This window comes from Staurois parvus, unplaced genomic scaffold (genome assembly GCF_062004578.1).
Source record: "Staurois parvus isolate SC_StPar_1 unplaced genomic scaffold, SC_StPar_1.0 ptg000209l, whole genome shotgun sequence".
NCBI lineage: Eukaryota > Metazoa > Chordata > Amphibia > Anura > Ranidae > Staurois > Staurois parvus.
In genome coordinates this window covers 601333-626218 of record NW_028318005.1, presented here as the reverse complement: position 1 = coordinate 626218, position 24886 = coordinate 601333, and the positions used below count along the sequence as shown (strand labels likewise).

The window sequence follows — 24886 nt, the reverse complement described above, 5'->3', positions numbered from 1 at the left end:
GAGTCATGCTTTAAATCCTATGAAGAAGAAATTACAGGAAGATACCCGTTTCTCGCTGTAACTCTGCAAAGTCAACAGTGATTGGGTAAAAAAAAAACATAACTCAACCTACAATCATTTACATTGGGATAAAGATGTGATATTGGGAGATTACAAGGAGTTTAATTCCCCGTACACATAAGAAAATCATACAAAAATGTTAAAAAAATATCAAGAGCCGATCACGACAATTCATGCAACAATATCTTAAGGGACAAGCAAGAAAATGTTTCTTGTATGATACCAAATCTTACGATTTTTGATTAATCGGTACAGTAGTCATCTGAAGATACAATACATTACTTCACTTTTCATTTTCAATATGGAGACTAGCATGCAAAAAAAAAAAAATGGATGTTCAATCGTCCAATATTCTTATTGTGTGTACAGGGCATAAAAAGTGAAACCAAGATTAAACAAACCATCTATTGGCGCTTTTTTTTTAGCGTGCAGTCTTTTTTTTGTAATGCACATTTTTGCATATTCTTTAAATGTGTATTTTGTCCCTTTTTATTGCACATTTTGGCAATATTTTAATGTGCATTTTGGAACTTTTAGAAAAACATATTTTGGTACAGGTTATTTTAACACCCATGTTGGTGTGGTTTGTAACGCACATTTTGGGGCTTCTTTTAACACATATTTTGGCGCTTTTTTTAATGTAGTTTATATGTGCATTTTGGCAAAATGCATATCTGCTAGCCACTTTTGGGGTGTCATTAACAATTAATGACACCACAAACATGACATGCATTATGCGTGTGTTTACGGAACACGCACAAAAATGTAGTTTAAAGACAATGAGCCAAAATACACATTAAAAAACTGCACCAAAATGTGCATAAAAAGGGGCACAAAAAGCCAAATTGAACCTTTTTGGGCATGTCTGCTAACCGTATTCAGAGTACCATTAACAATGAATGGCACCCAAAAGTACACGTATTGTGACATGATTTTAGTGCGATTTGAAATCAGGGCCAGAATTGTGCCATTCTGCCCATGATTCTGCACTGTCCAGGTGTGAATGGGCCATAATATATATACAGTCAGGTCTATAAATATTGGGACATCGACACAATTCTAAAATTTTTGGCTCTATACACCACCACAATGGATTTGAAATTAAATGAACAAGATGTACTTTAACTGCAGACTGTCAGCTTTAATTTGAGGGTATTTACATCCAAATCAGGTGAACGGTGTAGGAATTACAACAGTTTGCATATATGCCTCCCACTTGTTAAGGGACCAAAAGTAATGGGACAATTGGCTTCTCAGCTGTTCCATGGCCAGGTGTGTGTTATTCCCTCATTATCCCAATTACAAAGAGCAGATAAAAGGTCCAGAGTTCATTTCAAGTGTGCTTTTTGCATTTGGAATCTGTTGCTGTCAACTCTCAAGATGAGATCCAAAGAGCTGTCACTATCAGTGAAGCAAGCCATCATTAGGCTGAAAAAACAAATCAAACACATCAGAGAGATAGCAAAAACATTAGGTGTGGCCAAAACAACTGTTTGGAACATTCTTAAAAAGAAGGAACGCACCGGTGAGCTCAGCAACACCAAAAGACCCGGAAGACCACGGAAAACAACTGTGGTGGATGACCAAAGAATTCTTTCCCTAGTGAAGAAAACACCCTTCACAACAGTTGGCCAGATCAAGAACACTCTCCAGGAGGTAGGTGTATGTGTGTCAAAGTCAACAATCAAGAGAAGACTTCACCAGAGTGAATACAGAGGGTTCACCACAAGATGGAAACCATTGGTGAGCCTCAAAAACAGGAAGGCCAGATTAGAGTTTGCCAAACGACATCTAAAAAAGCCTTCACAGTTCTGGAACAACATCCTATGGACAAATGAGACCAAGATCAACTTGTACCTGAGTGATGGGAAGAGAAGAGTATGGAGAAGGAAGGGAACTGCTCATGATCCTAAGCATACCACCTCATCAGTGAAGCATGGTGGTGGTAGTGTCATAGCGTGGGCATGTATGGCTGCCAATGGAACTGGTTCTCTTGTATTTATTGATGATTTTACTGCTGACAAAAGCAGCAGGATGAATTCTGAAGTGTTTCGGGCAATATTATCTGCTCATATTCAGCCAAATGCTTCAGAACTCATTGGATGCCGCTTCACAGTGCAGATGGAAAATGACCCAAAGCATACTGCAAAAGAAACCAAAGAGTTTTTTAAGGGAAAGAAGTGGAATGTTCTGCAATGGCCAAGTCAATCACCTGACCTGAATCCGATTGAGCATGCATTTCACTTGCTGAAGACAAAACTGAAGGGAAAATGCCCCAAGAACAAGCAGGAACTGAAGACAGTTGCAGTAGAGGCCTGGCAGAGCATCACCAGGGATGAAACCCAGCGTCTGGTGATGTCTATGTGTTCCAGACTTCAGGCTGTAATTGACTGCAAAGGATTTGCAACCAAGTATTAAAAAGTGAAAGTTTGATTTATGATTATTATTCTGTCCCATTACTTTTGGTCCCTTAACAAGTGGGAGGCACATATGCAAACTGTTGTAATTCCTACACCGTTCACCTGATTTGGATGTAAATACCCTCAAATTAAAGCTGACAGTCTGCAGTTAACGCACATCTTGTTAATTTCATTTCAAATCCATTGTGGTGGTGTATAGAGCCAAAAATGTTAGAATTGTGTTGATGTCCCAATATTTATAGACCTGACTGTATATATACTGCTCAAAAAAATTAAAGGAACACTTTTTAATCTGAGTCAAGCATCAAGTCAATGAAACTCCTGGGATATTGATCTGGTCAGTTACGTAGCAGAGGGGGTTGTTAATCAGTTTCAGCTGCTTTGGTGTTAATGAAATTAACAACAGGTGCACTAGATGGGCAACAATGAGATGACCCCAAAAACAGGAATGGTTTTACAGGTGGGGGCCACTGACATTTTTTCCCTATTCATCTTTTCTGACTGTTTTTCACTAGTTTTGCATTTGGCTAGGGTCAGTGTCACTACTGGTAGTATAATGCGATACCTGGACCCTACAGAGGTTGAACAGGCAGTCCAACTCCTTCAGGATGACACATCAATACGTGCCATTGCCAGGTTAGCTGTGTCTCCCGGCACAGTCTCAAAAGCATGGAGGAGATTCCAGAAGACAGGCAGTTACTTATAGGAGAGCTGGACAGGGCCTTAGAAGGTACTTAACCCATCAGCAGGACCCATATCTGCTCCTTTTTGAAAGGTGGAACAGGATGAGCACTGCCAGAGACCTACAAAATGACCTCCAGCAGGCCACTGGTGTGAATGTCTCTGACCAAACAATCAGAAACAGACTTCATGAGGGTAGCCTGAGGGCCCGATGTCCTCTAGTGGCCAACGTCGCCCTGTGCATTTCACAGATGAGAGCAGGTTCACCTTGAGCACATGTAACAGATGTGAAAGGGTCTGGAGAAGCTGTGGACAACGTTATGCTGCCTGTAACATTGTTCAGCATGATAATTTTGGTGGTGGGTCAGTGATGGCCTGGGGAGGCATATCCATGGAGGGACGCACAGACCTCTATAGGCTAGACAATGGCACCCTGACTGCCATTAGGTATCGGGATGAAATCCTTGGACCCATTGTCAGAACCTACGCTGGTGCAGTGGGTTCTGTGTTCCTCGTGGTGCACGGCAATGTCCGGCCTCATGTGGCAAGAGTATGCAGGCAGTTCATGGAGAATGAAGGAATTGATACCATTGAATGGCCCCCCACGCTCCCCTGATCTAACTCCAATAGAAAACCTCTGCGATATCATGTTTCAGTCCATCCGACACCACCAGTGATACCCTGGTCCAGATCTGGGAGGAAATACCGCAGGACACCATCCATCATCTCATTAGGAGCATGCCCCGACATTATCAGGCATACATACAAGCACGTGGGGGCAATACAACCTACTGAGTACCATTTTGAGTTGCTGCAATGAAACCTCAGCAAAATGAACTAGCCTGCTGCATTATTTTTTTCACTTTGATTTTCGGGGTGTTTTTGAATTCAGTCTTCTGTAGGTTGATAATTTTCATTTCCATCAAACGATGGGGCATCCTTACGTTCCTAACACATTACCCAGTCCATATCAGTATAGATATCCAGCATGATATTTTTCCCCCTGAGATCTGATGTGTGTTCTGCATAAATAAGTACACCTTAACAGATTTGTCAAAAAACGTTTACTTTCCTTTCAGAATCAACATTTTCTATGGGATACTATACTACAAAATACTCCCACAAATGTGGGCCATTGATTGCAAACAATATTTGGTCATTTGCACACACAAAAAAGTAACAAATTCATTCAAGACCAGGTTGCAAAAATGAATACACCGCAATGAAAATCTTAGGTGCAAAACTAAATTTTAGACAGCAAAATCCTAATTAACAAGAATTCAACTACAGGTGAGTCTAATTATTCATTAAACAGGTGTCCACCAGACAGTTGATTATAAAAGGACGTTACATAACAAAGAAAACCCCCTTCCATTTCATGCTGTCAGCAATGGAACCACAAGGAAGAGAAATGTCACAAGGCCTGAGAAAGAAAATTATTTCTTTACACAAGAAAGGGAAGGCCTACAAAAAAACATCTCACAAAGACATCCTGGCCGTCCACAGAAGTTAACACCTTGACAGGAGTGTCTTCTGATGAGAAGGATTGAAGAAAATTGCCATGCAAGTTCACTGCAGTTAGCTAAAGAAGTAGAAAGCCAAACCGGGGTGATTGTTTCCCATGACACAATACAGCGTACACTGCAGTGGAATGGCATGCATGGGTGTTGTCCACGAAGGAAGCCTCTCCTAAACCCCTTGCACAAAGAAGCCTGCCTAGAATTTGCCAGGGCCCTTGCTGAAAAAGAAGACTACTGCAACTCTGTAATCTGGAGTGATGAGAACAAGATAAATGTTTTACTGATGGCTTCAAAACTGTTGCAAAGGTCAAGAGTACAAAGAAAAATGCACGATGCCTACAGTGAAATATGGTGGTGGCAGTGTCCTTCTGTGGGGCTGCATTTCATTGATGGTATCATGAATTCACAGATGTACTGCTCTATATTGAAAGAGAAGATGCTACCATCACTCCATGCCCTTGGTCATTGTGCACTTTTCCAATATAACGATGATCTAAAACACACATCTAAGGCCACTGTTGCATTTCTGAAGATGAACAAGGTGAAAGTGATTCAGTGACCAAGTATGTTTCCTGATCTGTACCCAATCAAACACCTATGGGGAATTCTGACGAGACAAGTTAAGAATCACTCTCCATCCAGCATCCAGGCTCTAAAAGAGGTCGTTCTTGAAGAATGGAAGAAGATAGATGTTGCAATATGCCGCCAACTTATTCATGCCATGCCTGGAAGACTTGGTGCTGTCCTTACAAATCATGGAGGTCATACAAAATACTAGATGTAGCAGTTTTTGTTATGGGGTGTATTCATTTTTGCCTCAAATAATTTTCGCAAAACCGAAGATTTCATAATCTAAGTTATATTATTAACCTTACTTTCATGTAATGAGCTAAACAAAATTTCTATAAAAAGCAGAAATAGTTTTTGTGTTCATTGAGATATTGAGTAAAATCTTACTTTTCAAAAGGGGTGTACAAATTTATGCTGAGCACTATATATATATATATATACTGTATATATATATACTGTATGTATATATATATATATATATATATATATATACACACACACGCACGCTATATTGCCAAAAGTATTGGGGCACCCCTCCAAATCATTGGATCTAGCTGCTCCAAACGCCTCCATGGCCATAGGTGTGTACAAATCAAGCACCTAGGAATGCAGACTGCTTCTACAAACATTTGTGAAAGAATGGGTCAATATAAGGAGCACAGTAAATTCAAGAGTGGTACCGTCACAGGTTGCCATCTTTGCAAGAAGTCCATCCCTGAAATTTCCTTGCTACTAAATATTCTGTGGTCAATTGTTAGTGGTATTATAACCAAGTGGAAGCAACTGGGAAGAACAGCAAATCAGCCACGAACTGGTATGCCACGTAAAATGACAGAGCGGGGTCAGCGCATGCTGAAGCGCACAGTGCACAGAAGTCACCAACTGTCTGCAGAGACAATAGCTAAAGACCTCCAAACTTGGTGTGGCCTTCAGATTAGCACAACAACAGTGTGTAGAGAGCTTCATAGAATGGGTTTCCATGGCCTAGCAGCTGCATCCAAGCCGTACATCACATGCAATGCAAAGTGTCGGATGCAATGGTGTAAAGCATGCCACCACTGGACTCTAGAGCAGTGGAGACGTGTTCTCTGGAGTGACGAATCACGCTTCTCTGTCTTACAATCCAATGGACGTGTCTGGGTTTGGCGTTTGCCAGGAGAACAGTACTTGGCTGACTAGACTGTGCCAAGCGTAAAGTTTGGTTGAGGGGGGATTATGGTGTGGGGTTGTTTTTCAGGGGTTGGCCTTGGCTCCTTAGTTCCAGTAAAGGGAACGCTTATTGCGTCAGCATACCAAGACATATTGGACAATTTCATGCTCCCAACTTTGTGGGAACAGTTTGGGGATGGCCCCTTCCTGTTCTAACATGACTGTGCACTAGTGTGCAAAGCAAGATCCATAAAGACATGGATGAGCGAGTTTGGGGTGGAGGAACTTGACTGGCCTGCACAGAGTCCTGACCTCAACCCCATACAATACCTTTGGGATGAATTAAAGCGGAGACTGCGAGCCAGGCCTTCTCATCCGACATCAGAGCCTGACCTCACAAATGCGCTTCTGGAAGAATGGTCAGACATTCCCATAGACACACTCCTAAACCTTGTGGACAACCTTCCAAGAAGAGTCAAGGCTGTTATAGCTGCAAAGGGTGGGCCAACTAAATACTGAACTTTATGGACTAAGACTGGGATGTCATTAAAGTTACATGTTCATGTAAAGGCAGGCTGACCAATGCTTTTGGCAATAGTGTGTGTGTGTGTTTATTTATTTATTTTACCCCACTAGTGGTGATATTAGGAAGAAAGAAGCCTTTTTCGTCACATCACATCAGCTTCTCACCCAGATTCTCCATCCCTGGGCTAGAAAACCCGGGACAGAGATATTTTTACAGAGATGGCCAGTGAGATCTTCAGATCGCACCTTCATAAACCAGCCATCTCTGTAAAAGTGAATGGCAGAAGGGTGTGTCCTGTGATGAACATATTCTCCTCTCCTCAACTTCATAAATCAGTTCATGATGTAATATATATGTTTCAATGAAGTTTTATAGATAGTGCGCTTAGTATGAGATGTACTCGCCGCTGGTATTGGGTTATAATAGCGATGTGCTGTATGGGCGGTGATACCTTTAGCAAAATGGCGGGATTGATTTCATTGCCAATTTCAGAGAGCAATATAAGGAAGACCTTCTTTCTAGACGTCCTTACCCTTTATGAATAAGTCAGGTGACGAAACATGTCAAAGGGAAGTGACGTCAAGACGTGTTGAGTAACAGGAAGTTGCCGGTCGGCCATCTTGGATCCTGGAAATTCCATTCAGAGACACAGGAGGAGTGTTCCTGAGGATCTATGGAGGGTCTGTTCGTAATTTTAATATGATGTGACATTTATGCAATAAAATTTATGTGGTATTGAAGAACTTCCTATTGCTGTTTGTGGTGGCATTATCCGGAGTCATTGAGAACATGACCGGATGAGTTCTTACATGAACTTTATCAGTATAATCTGCTCAGCTTTGGAGGGAATCTATATGGTAATGGAGGAGGAATTTCCCACTTGCTAAGTTTGAATAGCCATTTTTGGATTGGGACTTACATGCTTGTTATATCCATGTTCTGGTTCGATCTCCATAATCACTGGATCTACATTCGGCTGGAAGCCTTTTTGCAGACTGTCTTTCTGGAGGATTTTTGTCTATTCTGTTTATTTTATTTGATTATATTTTATTTTTTATTGTGGACAATATCATTTTTGGACAGTAGTATGTATTTATTTATTAGTGTTATTTAGTATATTAGCACTTTATATATATATATATTTGGATGATACACTTTTTGGGGTGAAAAGTGTTTAGGTGCAATTGGGGAATTATTTAAAGGGTACACCGTTCATTTTTTGTTATTCATAAATTGGCACACATGAGAGGATCAGCTGATATCATCAGTATCTTGGCTTTTCTCTCTTTTATAAATGGACACCATAGTGTAGTGAGTTTAATGAGTTTAAACCACATGGGTCACGGTCGAGCTGAGGTTAGCGAGTCTGGAACTAATGAAATAAAACAGATTTTTGCAGGTCTACAAGTGAATTATCGGCAAATTCATCCCTCTGAACTGTAACCCATAATAAGTAGCCAAAAAATAATTTCTAGGCTCACCTTGTGTCTGAGAATTCTAAGTTGATGACATTGAGTACTCTTTTTCTGTTGGTACTATAATAATAGTCAACAAACTCTTTCAACTTCATCTTGCAGTCTTTCTGCTTCGTGACATCGGTGACATCAACCACTCTCTCGGGACCTGGAAAGTAAAATGTAGAAACTGTTAAAGTGGTTGCAAACCTCAGACATGAAATATGAACAAAATAGCTTGAAGTTCTGTGGACAAATCAGCATTAAAGTGTGACGCTAACCAAAACTTTTTTTTTACAGTTCTGATTGGGCAAGGGGGAGGGGGAGTTAGGATCTGTCAGGCTTTTTCTGCTTTTAATGCATCAAACCACAACACAACACACAAACTTCATACAGACCCATCTGTGGGGGTGGGTGCATGGCTAAATGGAGACATTATCAAATCCAAAGAGCAGAGTAGAGCTAGCACACCAACTTGATGTCCAAGTAATTGTCTACAGAAGTCTTGTATCAGAAAAACATTATACTAATATGAGACTTCAGTAAACACTTAAGCCGGTTGTAGACTATGTAATGTTCTTTCTGCAACCACAGATTGCAGGAAAGAAAATCGTTTGAACATTCCATGTAGCCATTGTGTTCTCCAGGAAGAGAGGCGTGGGAGAGGGCCGTTCCTGCTAGGACAACACAGTGATTATTGCTAGTGGCTATAGCCCCTGGCAATAATCGCATGATAAATCGAACAGGCTGGTTGTACCCAAGTCTTACAACAACCAAATAGGGAACAATCAGCCTGCCCATAGATGGTTTATATCTCAGACGTTCCCTGCTGAAACAGCCAAGATTCGAACCATCTATGGCAGGCTTTACTCTGGACCTCAAGTTGGTGTGCTGTCCCATCACTACGCTTTAGTTTTTTTATGCAGTGTTATAGGTATGGATGGCGGTTGGCAGTCAATAAAACTGAAGCTTATTTGAAATTGCAGTGCAGAATAAGGTATATTGCATAGAATAAAGTGACACTGGTAGACAACCCTGGAAGGTGCCTCGGTCAAAAGCCAAGAACTTTTAGAAGAGAAAGCACACGATGACAAAGAGTTAAAAATTATCAAAATCTCATAAAAAAAAATCAAAGGAAACAAGGCAACATTTTTTGAGGAGGGATCTAGATTTCCCACTTCATTGGGCCTCTGTGTATTGACCGATATATTAAAGTGCTGGACTGTAAAGGAGTAAGATGATTCTGGACTGATAACTCTATAGGGAAGATTTACTAAAACTGGTGCACTCAAAATCTGGTGCAGCTCTACATGGTAGCCAATCAGGTTCTAAATGCAGCTTGTTCAATTCAGCTTTGACAATAAAACCTGGAAGCTGACTGGTTTCTATGCAGAGCTGCACCAGATTTTGCACTCTCCAGTTTTTAGTAAATATCTCCCTATATATTGCAAAGTCTTCATCTGTGCTATAAAGCAACAGTTCTGAAAGTTCTGTTTTCAGCTCCTGAAAGCTGTGCTCAAGGAGGGGTTGTGGAGAGACAGGTATGTGTTCTTTGTGATGCAACAGAAAAGAAGTAGGCAGGGCTGACACCATTTGCTTAGCAATTCAGAGATGAAATACAGTGTTGCCATGTCAAAGAGAATGGTAGAAGCACACTATATGTTTGGTACACAACAGTTGTTTTTCTGTAATTGCAGTGAGTTTAAAGGGATAAGCCAAGGGGAGAATTATATGTATCATAGATATGTACTGAATAGGTTTCTTTTTGTTTTGCCTTGACATACTGTACAGCTGAATGCACAGCAGCATATATAAATTATCTGTTTGCCTCTGTGCATAGGAAAAAAAAATAAACGTAACTTCCATCATTTGTGATAGAATGAAGGTACACCATGCCCTCAACTGTCTGAAACTATTGGTGTATTTCATATTGTCACAAATAAAGTACACATGATGACAGAGAGTAGGAACTTACCAACGTAATTCTCCACGTCACTGACATAGAAGGTTGGAGCGGGTACAGAAAGGCCAAGACCATCTTTCTTTGGCACCAGAATTGGTTCTATAAAACCAGTGTCTTCAAAATACTCCACTGTCAACTGATTGCCATTCAGTTTAGTCACCACATCCTCAGCACTGTAAGAAAAATACCAACATTTATTATTAGTCAGACCTATTTTAAAAGAAGTGCAAAGTTCAATTGTTGTAAATCTTTTTTTAAGAAGTGTTCACACCATAGAGCAGACCAATGACTTCCTGGCAAATCAAAGTGCACCATGTGACCTAATCTACTGACATGACAGATAAATAATGAGCATTTAATAAACCAAAACTGATATACTGTCAACATGGAGAGATGCAAAAGGTGATCCACAAAGCATAGAAGTTCATACTTAATTTTTTATGCATTCTCTAGAATAGTGGTTTCCAAACTGTGGCCTATGGGTTGAATGTGGCCCTTTCTGCTTGCCTTGGGGCACTATTCCTCCCACTAACATCAATGATGAGGCACCATTCCTTCAACTGACATCAACAGTGCGGCACTATTCTAGCTACTGACACTAAAGATAGGACCCTAGCCTTCAAATGACACCAACGATGGGGCACTATTCCTCATACCAACAACAACAATGAGGCACTATTCCATCCACTGGCACCAATGATGGGACACTATTCTTCAAATGACACCAACGATGGGGCACTATTCCTCCTACCAACAACAACAATGGTGCCTTATTCCTTCCGCTAACACCAAGGATGGGACACCGTTCCTCCTACTGATATGAGGCACTATTCCTCCCACTAACACCAACGATGATGTACTATTCCCTCCACTGACACCAACAGTGTGGCACTATTCCCCTCACTGACACTAAAGATGGGGAACTATCCTTCAAATGACACCAACGATGGGGCACTATTCCTCCTACTGACACCAACAATGAGGCACCATTCCTTCCACTGACACCAACAATGAGGAACTATCCTTCAAATGACACCAATGATGGGGCACTCTTCCTCCTACTGATACTGTCATCACAATGATGGAGCATTATTCCTTCTGCTAACACTATTGATGGGGCACTGTTCCTCCTACTGATATGAGGCGTTATTCCTCCCACTAACAACGACAATGATTTACCATTCCCTCCATTGACACAACAGTGGGGCACTATTCCGCCTACTGACACTAAAGGTGGGACACTATTCTTCAATTGACACCAATGATGGGGCACTTTTTCTCCTACTGACACCAACGATGGAGTATTATTCCTTCCGCTCACACCAACAATCGGACAATATTCCTTCAAATTACCCCAACAACGGGGCACTATCCTTCAAATGACACCAATGATGGGGCACTCCCCCTCCTACTGACACCAACGAGAGAGTATTATTCCTTCCACTAACACCAACAATGGGGCACTATTCCTTTAAATGAAAGTCAACAATGGAGCACTATTCCTTTAAATAACACCAACGATGGGGCACTATTCCTTCAAATTAAACCACTGCAGCCAGGTGTCACGGAGCTCTTCACATGAGCTCTGGGCATGTCTAAATTCTGAAGATTACACTGTATAGCTCTCTCTCTCTGCTTGTCCATTCACCAATCAGATATACATTCCAAGGTAAAAATAAATCCGTTGGCTGTCAGAAACTTATTAGCACTGATACACTGATATATTAAGCATGTGGTATACAAGATTTGGCTGTGTTTGTAAATGTCTTTGGAATTACACACAAACATGCATTAAAGCTAAGTGAACTATAGCCTATGACAGCTGCAGGAAGAATGAGAAACAGAAATGCTGAAAAAATATAGATGTGCAACTGGGGTTAACACCTTAAAGTGTATCTATGGTCAAAATGTAAAATCATATATTTATTTCCATGTTGTATTTCAATTATTTCTAACCTACTTCTATTAATCTGAGCAATCCTGAAAAATGTAAAACTTGCTATGGCTTGTGAGTAGGTACTACTATTTCACAGAATTCACAGAGCCTGCCTTCTTAAAGTGGATTTCCAGTCTTTTTTTAAACTTCAAATATTTCAAATGCCCCTCCAATGTACAGTGCAAAATGGAAATCATTTTTCTGTTTGTTTGTTTGTTTGTTTCTAAATACCTTTATTATAATTCTTCTAGCGGCACTTCCTGTCCCGGCTGCCTAGGCGATGACGTCAGTAGGCGATTCCCATTGACTCCTGGGATATCGGCGTCATCTATCCCAGGAGTCTTTGGGAAGCCTAATAATGTAATGTGATTGACAGGTTTCCATAGGAACAGGGTGGGTACTTCCGTGACGCCGCCATTGCTACGGCAACCTGCACTTAAAACAATGCGCCGTGCAGTGTCATTACTGTGCAGGCTCGAGATCGGGAGGTGCATGCCGGGTAGCCAGCTGCACCGAATCCCGGAAAAAGACACAAGTGGGCTTCAGATGCCCACATCCTAAATGGCCACCTGCCTGCATCTGAGATCAGGTACATTTTTAAAGATTTTAAGCTAACAAGCACGAATACTGTTCTAACAGTATTGTAATTTAAATGTACAAGTAATAACAATCACAAGGGAATTTAAAAAAAACTGATTATGGGGACTGGAGCTCCGCTTTAACTACAGAGGTGCTAGGAGGGGGAATTTCAAGAGGCGGAGTCAGTAAAGGGATCACAGCTTGCAAGGCAGCAAGGTACCATGGGATATGTAGTCCTTAGAAAAAAGTAAATAGCAGTGGAGAAGCTCAAAAGCATGCTGGGAATCCGGGAAGTTGTGGAAAGAGATGACCAGCAGACAGACAGCACTCACAACATGAAAGGGGATTTTCAAGTAAACTTATATTGGATTGTCAAAAATAACTATCATTTGCATTGTTATTACAATGCTGATGGTCTAAAATGAAAGTGTATGTTGTGACCATAGAACTCCTTTCAAGAAATACAGGATAAAAATGACCAGCAAAGTAACATAATGTCAGGGTATATGTCTGGAATTTCTTTTAGTCTGATTGTGATATGCATTAGTACCTGAATGAAGGTTCCTCTCAGCTAAGTACTTAGACTTCAAAGGATAATAAACAGAGACATGGAAAAGGTATTCTCTGGTAAGTAAAACTGCATTATGGGAAATGGCTAGATTGGGTTCTGACTACAAAGAACCAGTGTAATCTTGCCAGATGTTTTCATTCAATGCCTTGATTATATACATTTTTTAAGCCCCCCTCCCCTCAAAAAATCACATATATAAGTGGCTCTTTAATGTGAATATCATCTACTTGAGTGTCTTGTCTGCGGTATTCTTTAAAATGAACTCCAGATTACATAAAACAATGTAATGATACCACTTATATGGAGCGTTTACAATTTTTATGAAAAATAGTTCAGGTATAATACCCCTGTCAGGAAAAGAAGTCACGCTGGGTGAGCTGTAGACTTTTCACATGCAACAGTGCCACTACTAAGGCCGGCCATACATGGGTCGATTTTCGAACGGTTTTTCGATTTGAAAATCGGACCTAAGAGTAATCGGCCGATTTTCGCTGTTAGTGGGGCAATGGCACTGGACGATTTTCGTGGTTCCTCCCCAGTTCGTTTATCGGGCATGCTGGAAAATTAGTGAAAACAACCAATTTTCAAAATCATTGGTGGCACCATCGGATTACAGAAAAAACATGTATGACCCATGTATGGCCTGCTTAAGTGATTAGCCCAGCAATGTCACATATCCCTCCATAAACAGAAGTACGCTGTACCAGACAGGGGAGAAATTAAACCCTGGCAAACCCAGATCGGTTTGACCAGAAGCCATCCCTTGAAGGTAGTAACCTGCAACCAAAAGACCAAAACCGTAAGTGACTAAATACTCTTTTGTATATCATAGAGATGATCAGGGACTTTCCGGTCCTCAAACACCTCTTTAGTATGCCCGGGAGAGCCTGGTGTCGGGGCGGGAGGGGGGGGGGGGGGCCTCCTCTCCTTCCACTGCCTGTAAAAGCAATCCAGTGGCTAATTAGCTGCTAGGACTGCTTTTACAAAAAACTGCATCACCCATAAAAAAAAAACAACAACTCCGGAATGACATCATCTCGGTAATGTTGAGATATAAATATGTATTGCGGTTGGTAAGTGGTCAAGCAGTACTGAACTCCCGCAACCCTGTCCTCTATGTCATCATGACTGATAGTGCAGCTTGCACCTGAGTCACTGCGATGCCCAGTCAGGTAGAAGCAGGACTGGCTGCGATCTTAAAAAATTGACAGATAGGAAGCAAATCTCAGAGCAGGAGATGTGGATCTGACTTTGTAATTCTGAACTTACTGTGTGACTTTTCAGAGGGTTGCAGATTTTTTTTAAACTGATGGAGACACGATCTTCTTTAATTATACAAGTAATCTAAATCGCTGTCTTTTCATATTAAAAATCACTTCATTTCATGAAGAACTCATGTATTTCTACATATGAAACTTAAAAGAAAATGTGCTAACTACAAAAGAGTGTTATGACAGGCTCTAGAATACAGTTACACTTGTAATGAATTATTGATTTAATTTATGGATTATATACATAAAAAACAGACATGCCTATTAGGCATTTATTGATTCATTTGAAAACATTTATTTAAACAAATTGGTTACATGACATGAGAAATGAGACATGACACGAGATGGATGGTAAGGCCGACATGCAAAGAATTATTAATACAGCGCACGACAGTTTATTAACAATTCATGTTGTTTTCAAATGGGAAAAACAGCGATTGAGCATAAAACAGAATCTGTTGTTAATAAACGGCTATGCATCAATGTCATAATAAGGCCTTCGGAGTGTTCAAGTTAAAGTCCACAGACTCTTCTACAAGTGAGAGGTACAAATATTGGAGCCTATTGGTTATTTCAGATCCATACAATTGCACATTGTAACTTCAAGTGGGCCCGCCATTGAGAAACAACGTCCTTTGGCCCTAGGCAGTTTCACCGACTTCTTAGAATTTTCGAGGGCAATCCAGCCTTTGTAAGTCTATCCTTCAACTTTATTGCAGAACTTGTAGAACAGAAGGATGCAGATGGGAAACCCAAAGCTACTGCACCATTTCTCTAAATTGGACAGTCCTTTGTATGGATGCTCAGACTCCCCAAAGAAGTGGTTCTCACAAAGCAGAGGTTTTTCTCCAGGTATATGACTGCAGCAAAAGACCAGATTCTAATGTGTCTCCATTGTCCCCTGGTTCCTTTATCCACAAGAGCATCAGCAATATCATAGAACTTAGTACAGTTCTGAACCAAAGACAGGATCAAGACTTGCGCACATGAAACCTTAACGTGGTTGTAAACCTAAGACATGAAATATAAACAAAGCATATCCCTCTATAGTGTGTTCTTGTCTCACTTAAGAGCACTAAGTGTTATTTCTGTCTTCTGCTTTGTTCCTCTTCTATCAGAATGACTCACTTCTGACAAGTTTTCCTGATACCAAGAGAAAAATGGTCACAGGGGAGGGACTTCCAGCAGATTGACAGCCTCAGCTCTGTTCTTGTAAGATGAGTGGAGGGGTGTGTGTATCTTCCCTCCAATCAGCTATTAGAGCTCTCCTCACTGAGCTCTGCAGAGCTTAAGTTCAGCTCTCCGCCTCCTTTTTTCTGAACTTATGTTACTAAACCTAGGACCCTTCATTCACTACATTTGGTCTCACACAGTACACAAAACATGGAAATTCAATTTTTGTAGTCAATATAAACTGCTAAATATCTTTTCTAATCAGCAGTATATAGCAGTCGTGTGACTTCTATCAGTTTCTGGCCAAGCGCTGGTTAAAGCTGGTAAGAGGAGTTTTCACTCTCGTCTGACCATCTTATGATGCTGCATGGCCCCTGACCCTCTGTCTGGACAGTCCTGATTTGCCCTGTGCTGATCACATGCACCCACCCCCCAAACAAAAAAAAAAAAAAACCTCTCTAGCAATACACACCAAACTGAGCATGTGCAGAGTCCCCCCGGGACTCTGTATTAACGGCTGATGGATTAGAGACAGTAAAAGAAGGATAGAAACAGAGAAGAGATCAAACAGCCTTTTGGTGACCTGGAGGACCCCAAGGGATGCACTTAATTTGCTGGGATTTCCTGTCTATTGCTGTTTTGGCTATGGGACAAGAAGTGAAGGTAAATCTCTCCAATGGGACACAGATGGCAAAAATAAATAAATAAATCTGACAGGGGTCATACCATTTACTCCATCTATATTTTTACTTTAAGTGCAAATGACCTTTTTTTTTCCAAAAAAGAACCATTTTAGTGCAATTCCATCCTTGGTGAGAACCCTTAATTGGAATCCTGCCTCACATCCTCATCTTTTAGAATGGACCCTATGATATAACTTAAAGTGGAACTAAAGGCAAACAATAAAGAATTGCAAACATGCAGGTTCTTTATTGCTAAACAAACATACAATGTCCCATCTGCAATAAAAACAAAAACCTACCAGCCTGTTCGCAATCCTCTGCATTAAGTACATGGAAATGTGCATGCACAGTTCTGTTTACAATCCTGGCACAGCGCCATGTGTTGGGGTAAATGACTCCCGCTCATGCGCAAGGGTGACATCATCTAGCACCATCCAATTAAGATGGCCAAGAACCAGCACATGGAAGAAGCCCGTGAAAAGAAGATGGCACCATAGAGGTACCCTGTGGGCATCAGACCATTGGAGCATTGATGAGTATTCTTCCCCTTAGTTCTGCTTTAAGGTCACACACTCTTTCCTCAATAACTGGGACTGATCTCTGTCTCCTTTATCTCCTTCCTGCTTTCTTCCGCAGTGGCTCAAGATAAATCAAATCGGACCACAATACACTCCATATAAAACAATTCTTTACTAAAAAGGTTAAAATCACTCACATTTTCATTTTCTCTCCAGAATGCACCCACTTTTCAACCTAATAATCAGGCTGCACAGAAGATATATTTCACATCATTTCCTGCTATCTGGTCCTGGATTGTCCGGCGTGATGACGTCACCCACAGCTTTCCCCTACTGTTATATCAAAAGACTTTGTCAGGTGCCCCTGAGCTAAAGCTGATCTGATTTCCTATGCCTTGTTTAACACCGTTTCTCTGTGTGGATGGGGCAATTCTGGTAAAGTAAAAGAATCCTTATGTCAAAGCTGCCTCCATTATGTCTGGTGATTTGCTCACAGGTGTGGTAATGTTTAATATAATAATATTTAAAAAACAGCAGGGAAGGTTGAACATTGTCCTCTCCAGCGAGAAGAACAGTTGAGCAACAGAGTATCATATCACCAAATTACAGTATATGAAACTAGTAGTCAGAGGCTGCAGTGCCTATGGTCTCCCACTGCAGATAAACAACTATGAGGCTGCAAGTACCTAGGTACAGTCATGTCAGGAAGTGCAAGATAAAAGAAAGCATCTTAAAAAGCTACATTTTGAATTTTTGAATTTTGAAATGACAAGCTTTCCTATCAAAAAGAAAACTTACTAGACAGGATGTGCTCAATTTTGTCACTGTTCCTGAGATTTCCAGACTTCATAAAAACTCAGATTTCCAGATTTAACAAAAAAAAAATGACAGCAGATTCTCTGAGTGACAAAGCAGTTATGCTTTATTAGTGTCGGAGGGATTGAGGGTAGATCTGGGGGGGGAAATACTAATAACTCAATGCTGCCTGGAGTCTAGTCATTATCGTAACATGTACAGCAGAATACAAAAGGTGCTTAACCTCCCTGGCGGTATGATTATTTCTGATTTTTGGTGCTGAAAGCAGTACCATTTTTTTGCATGGAAATATGTAGTTTTTTATTGTAGGCTGTAATTTTTAGGAATAACTCACTGAAATCTGTCCAAACAAGAGTCTATTAAACATTCCGGATATGATAAAACTTGAAACACAAAATCATAAATTATAATTTAATTAATAATCATAAAAAATAATAATATAATAATAATACATTTAATTCAATAATATAATCAAACCAAAAACACTGAAATTTGAAATACAGAGGAAAATTCGCACATCGCTGAGCAAAGTCGTAAAATTGTTTTCAGTGTCTGATGACGAATTTCCCCACGAATCATTATCACTCAATTCTGCAAGTGGTTCTGATTTACTATCGCTGTTCTCTAGCCCATCTAAAACCGCTTTTGACATAAAGGGACGCTTTTTGGACGCCATGGACTTTTCTAAGTTTCCAGGCAGAAAGAACAGTCAAAATGTAGGCAGGGCACAGGACAAAATATATGTGAAATGCATTGAAACAGCAATGTTTTATTATATAATAATCATTTTTTTAAAAATGTAATTTTTTAAAAATTTCAAATTTGCCGCTGGTTCCGGTGCCCGTACATCCCGACGTCACAGGGACCGGAACACAGAAGCCGGATGCCGGCATCGGCCGGAGGAGATGGCCGGGGATGCTGCAGGGGACGCATCGCGGGAGCGAAGGACAAGGTAAGCGCTGCAGGGACTCCCTGAGCAACACCGCATGGTAAGCCCGAGTGTAGCTCGGGGTTACCGCTCTTGGTACTGAAATTTTACCCCGAGCTACACTCGGGAATACCGCCAGGGAGGTTTAATGGTGGCCCAGAAAATTCATTATGATTTTACACAAGTTCAATGACATACTATAATAAAATTATTATAGCTGTCTTTATCAAACAGGGGTTTGTTTAGCTCTGGGGTTCTCATCTGGGGGGGTTCCTTCCTTAACCAGTGACAGATTGATCTCCACCTAACTGAACAGTTCTAGCACTGGCATAACTGAGACCAGTGGAACCCTCCTCTCATCTCTATGGTAAGATGACAAAACTATGATTAGCTGTCTGTAAGGGGACACTTTTTCTATTGACTTCCAGTCTAAGTGGCAGTTGATATATGCAGATTGGATGTGGTTTGAACCGCATCCAATCCGCATGACATGTGAAGTAACATTGCTTCCTAGGGTGCCTGTTCACATATGTCCAATGCACTGGCAGTGCAGATTCAGTGCGGTTTGAAAAAGAGTCATGTACAATTTCTGAGCAGCGCAGTCCGGTTCAAGTCCGGATTACAAGCTATTGACTTCTATGGGAACTGTTTCTAAACTGTACATGTGTGAACAGGATAAAATCCTGAGAGCAAATCCTGTCCTGAACCTGATGTAAACCTGACATGGACTGGTGAACAGCTACTTTATCAATTAGCTGTAAAACCTGAGCTTATATCCACACCGCACATGTGTTAATCAGCTTTAGGGACATTCTTTCCACTGACCACCAGTGTAAGAAGACCCTCTTCCCACTGGCCACCAATGTAGGGAAGTGGGGGCATCTTTTCCACGGTTTACTGATGTAAGGCAGTACTTATCCACTGACCCGCAATGTAAGGGGGCACTACAGTGACTACCAATATAAGGAAGGACCACACTGACCACCACTGTAATGGAGAACCACAATGACCACCATTGTAAGGGAGAACCACAATGACCACCATTGTAAGGGATCACCACACTTACCACCATTTTAAGGGATCACAACAGTGACCACCATTGTAAGGGAGAACCACACTAACCACCAATGTAAGAAAGCATCACATTGCCCACCAACGTAAAGGAGCACCACACTAACCACAAACACAAGAAAGCACCATACTGACCATCAATATAAGGGATCACCACACAGACCACCAATGTAAGGGACCACTACACAGAAAACCAATGTAAGGGATCACCACACTAACCACCTATGTAAGGGACCACTACAGTGACCACCAATGTAAGGACCAATGTAAGGAAGCACCAAAATGACCACTAATGTATGGGAGCACTACAATGACAACCAATGCAAGGGAACTAACCTATTAAAGGTAACTAACCAACCAACCAGATAAAGGGGACACCACTTTCTTTACTGTTGTTGTTTTTTAGCCATTGAAATTCATTTAATTTTGGGATTATTACTGAAAAGAAATAAAGTTGTAAACTCTCAGTCTGTAAAACAGCCCATTCAATTTAAAATAGAAATGAAAGACAAAACAATTGTGTAAATGTTTAAAAAAACATTATAAATAACTTTTTTAACTTTTTTTTATAAGTGATCTTATACCCTCTGTTTGCAGCTGCATAAGGATCTTAGAAAGCTGAAGTGGAGAAACAACAGCACACTGGTCTTTCCTGTGAGAGGCTGTGTGGTGAGATCATTGGAGGAGAGCACACTGATTTCCCAGCATAGCTAGAGAACTGACCAGGCTGAGCTCTTAAGCCTAGTGTGGTTGGTTTTTAACCCCTTTGGGTTTAAAGGTAAAACAAATCTTAACGCCAAAGCACAATTTTGCAACTTTGACATGTGTTAGTAAAACTGTACACATTATCACAACTACTTTGAACATCCAGGTGGATTATATTGGATTGTTGTTTTTTTTAAGGACAAATTGGCCTGCATAGGTGTGAACCTAGCCTTAGTCCTGTGAGCAGTGTGAAGGGGGGGTGTCCATTTCCTCCAATCAGCTCTCAGAATTCTCACAGCTCTGTAGTGTGTAATTTCAGCAAACTGCCCTGTTTTCTAAAGCTCACACAAGCGTTATAAATTCTGGACTGTGAAGGGATATAGAGAAGAGAAGACTGCCGATAAACAGGTACAACTTATGTAGGAGGATTTGTTTCCTCTCTTGGTATATGTAGGGGTTATAACCACTGTAACGCAAGGCAGCACAGTGGCTAAATGGTTAGCACTTCCGCCTGGCACTAGTAGGGTCGCTGGTTTGAATCCCAACCACAGCACAACCTGCCTGCAGTTTGCTTGTTCTCCCTGTGCTTGTGTGGGTTTCCTCTGGGTACTCCGGTTTCCTCCCACACTCCAAAGACATGCTGGATGGTTAACTGGATCCTGTCTACATTGTCCCTAGTATGTGTATGTATGAATGTAAGTTAGGGACCTTAGATTGTACACCCCTTGAGGGTTAGGGACTGATGTGAAGGTACAATATATATGTAAAGCGCTGCGTAAATTGACAGTGCTATATAAGTACCTCTAATAAAAATAAATAAGGCGCCTAACACATTTACAGAAACCACAATGGACCTCCCTGGTGTGAATGAGATCGCATTAAATATTAAATAGTTGACAAATCTTTTGAATGTCATCCCTTCTATGCCTAACCTAACTCACCCTGGCAATGATAGCAAAGCAGTTGTCGGAGGCAATTATATTCAGGAAGAGTGTGTAAACCCCAACAATGAATATCTATTTGCTCCCTTTGGGTCTGTTACATTTTGAAAGTTTTGATGTTATATCTGTTTGATAAAGAAAAAAAAAAAACCCTGTTGAGCATGGCAGAAATCTTGTGAGATGATAACTTCCTGCGCTCTCTGTCTGTGCCGTACTCTTATCGGTTAGCATTGTTCCTGCTATCTCTGTGGACTACAAAACATTTTTTGTAGTCCTATCACACTTCCTGTCCTCAGGTGACAACTCTGCTCCTCCACAGATACAGCACACTGCGTGATCCTTGTCACTCTAGTGCAGGCAAGGTGTCTTGGATTTACATATGCTTTAAAGCGTACTTCAACATTTATAGTTAAATTTGAGAAACCCCCCCTATGTATTTAGAAAGCGTACCCAAAAATATATATTTTTTTAAAATATATTGCTTTTACCTTTTTAGTTGTTCCTATGGAGCAGGTTGATACGTAGGACTGTAAGCTATTCTGTACGGACAGACGGGATCGATAATACATTCACATACAATTCACCATCTAAGCCTTGAGATCTTTAACCCTCTGTTAGGACAGACAGTATGCAAGGTTTACAACTGATAATGAGATCTGCCAGTGCAGGGTTAAAGTGGTTCTAAAGGCTCAAGGTTTTTTACCTTCGTGTATTCTATGCAAATAAAAAAAAGGAAAAAAATTTTGTGTGCAGCGGCCCCCACACAGGCACAGGGAAAACATGCAAACTCGAGGCAGGTAGTGCCGTAGTTGGGATTCGAGCCGACAACCCTAGCATTGCTAGGCAGAAGTGCTAACCACTTAGCCACTGTGCTGCCCATAGCTGTCAATCACAGGCAGGCAGCCATTGAGGAGGGGACAGGGGGTTGGGCCGAACCATGCTCTGTGTGTCTGAACCTCCCTGACGGTATTCCCGAGTGTAGCTCGGGGTAAAGTTTCAGTACCACAAGCGGTAACTCCGAGCTACACTCGAGCTTACCATGCGGCGCTGCCCCGGGATCTGTTCTTCACTTACCTTGTCCTGCACTCCCGCGATGTCCCTCCTGCAGTGTCCCCTGTAATGTCCTGCGGCAGGATCCGGCATCTGTCATCTGGGTTCCGTTCCCTGCGACGTCAGGATGTATGGGGGACGAAACGGCAGGAAATTTGAGAATTACAAAAAGTGACATTCACTAAAATCACATAGTAAAACATTCCTGTATCAAACCATTTCACATACATTTTGTCCCGAGTGCTTTGTCCTGTCCCCTGCATGCATTTTTACTGTTCTTTCTGCCTGGAAACTGAGAAATGTCCATGGTGTCCAAAAAGCGTCCCTTTAGGTCAAAAGCAGTTTTAGACCAGCTAGAGAACAGCGATAGTAAATCAGAACCACTTGCAGAATTGAGTGATAATGATTCGTGGGGAAATTCGTCATCAGACACTGAAAACGATTTTGCGACTTTGCTCAGTGATGTGCGAACTTGGCGCTATATTTCAAATTTCAGTGTTTTTGGTTTGATTATATTACTGAATTTAATTTATTATTATTATTTTTTATGATTATTTATTAAATTATAATTTATGATTTCGTGTTTCAAATTTTATCATACCCGGGATGTTTAATAGACTCTTGTTCGGACAGATTTCAGTGAGTTATTCCTAAAAATGACAGGCCTACAATAAAAAAATCACATATTTCCATGCAAAAAAATGTACCGCTTTGAGCTCAGAAATACGGACATAATCAGACCGCTAGGGAGGTTAAGCTAGCCGTAGACAGTTCAAATCTCAACCTGTTCAGCAGAGATTCGAACCATGTATGGGCAGGCTGAATATACCCAAATTAATCGATCGATCAACCAGCCTGTTGCATCTTACATGTGATTATTGCTATAGCTGCTAGCAGTAATCAGTGTGCTCTCCCAGCAGGGACCGCTACCCCCGCGCAGTCTATGGAAACAAAATCGCACCGTCTATGGTTGGCTTTACAGACACACAGAGGCAGCTCAAGAGTGAGCACGCATGAGTGCCCCTAGAGCAAGAGGCTTGCTCTGGGGGCACCCAGTAGGAGGAGGAGAAGAAGAGGATCAAAGCTGCTCTGTGCATAACATGTTTGTTATTTAAAAAAAAAAAAACAATCAAAAAAAACTGAACCTTTAGTATCACTTTAACCCTGTCTGTACTGTCCAGGCAAATCTTGATTATCAGTTGTCACTAGATTTGCATGCTGCCTGTTCTAATAGAAAAGAACAAAAACGGGCGCACTCTCCTCGTGCATTACCGTGATAATATGAAACTTATTATAAAAATACAAATGCATACTAACAAGCTAAAAAAGTCATAAAAACAGAGACAAGGAGTCAAAGATGCCAGTCGTGGACAGCATAGGTCCTCGAGTAAAGTGCTAACGCGTTTCGGGAGTCGAACTCCCTTCCTCAGAGCAATAGATGCCTGTTCTAATACAGAGTTAAAGGTGTAGAGGCTGGGATTTTTGTACTGTATGTTAATGAAGACAGACTTGGGACAGGCTCACTCTGACATTGATCAAAAAACCTTGCAGTCAGCCATGACACCTCCTTCCTAACCAACATCTAAAAGGTAAGAAATATTTTTTAAAAACTGTTTTAGGTGTGCTGTGTGAATGGAAACACATAACAAACATATAATGGGGTTTTCTCAAATTTGACTGCAAAACTGGAAAAAGCCAAGGATCTTCACTTCCTTGCATACGGTATACAATTTATTCTGAATCAGATGTTCTACAATCTACTGCAAGTTCTCCTTTCGTGAATTTTCTTTCAGGCATATAATATGTGTATTTTTTAATGCTACAGTCAAGCATTTGTTTATCTAGTCATTCTTCAAAGTCCATTAACTTCTCATAAATCTATGAAAATTACCGCATTTACCCAGCAGATGGGGCTGGAGAGTGCGTGCGCGGTGTGTTTGTTTACATTTCCTACGTATGCACTGCAATTTCATGAGGAGGAGGTTGCGCTTCCTGTGAAAATCCTGTGACAGCCTCTGCTATGTGATGATATTGTGGAAACCATTGTGAAGACGACCGACGCAGCCAATAACAAGAAATGGTGTCATGCTTTGCAAGTGGGAGGATTGCACTTCAAAACAAACACATAGTGCTTATTATTATCAGACAATGATCCAACATATGAAACCTATTGTGTATTAACTGCACACATAATACATCCAAACTGCACTGTGGATTCATGTTGTGTTTGAAACTCTGACTCACCATACACAATACAATCTCACCGTACAATGTCTGTACAACCAATCGACCAAAACGATG

The 24886-nt window shown here is 41.0% G+C and overlaps 1 protein-coding gene across 5 annotated transcripts in view; it reads right to left on the bottom strand.

The window, feature by feature from the left end:
• PHF2 (PHD finger protein 2) overlaps positions 1-24886 on the bottom strand; it is a 412799-nt gene that overhangs the window by 122278 nt on the left and 265635 nt on the right. For all 5 annotated transcript variants that reach the window (XM_089678677.1, XM_089678680.1, XM_089678679.1 and 2 more), the window contains exons 4-5: positions 10356-10516; positions 8408-8549 (exon numbers count right to left, since the gene is read on the bottom strand). In XM_089678677.1, coding sequence (XP_089534803.1) covers positions 8408-8549; positions 10356-10516 — 303 coding nt within the window. The remainder of the gene's footprint in view (positions 1-8407; positions 8550-10355; positions 10517-24886) is intronic.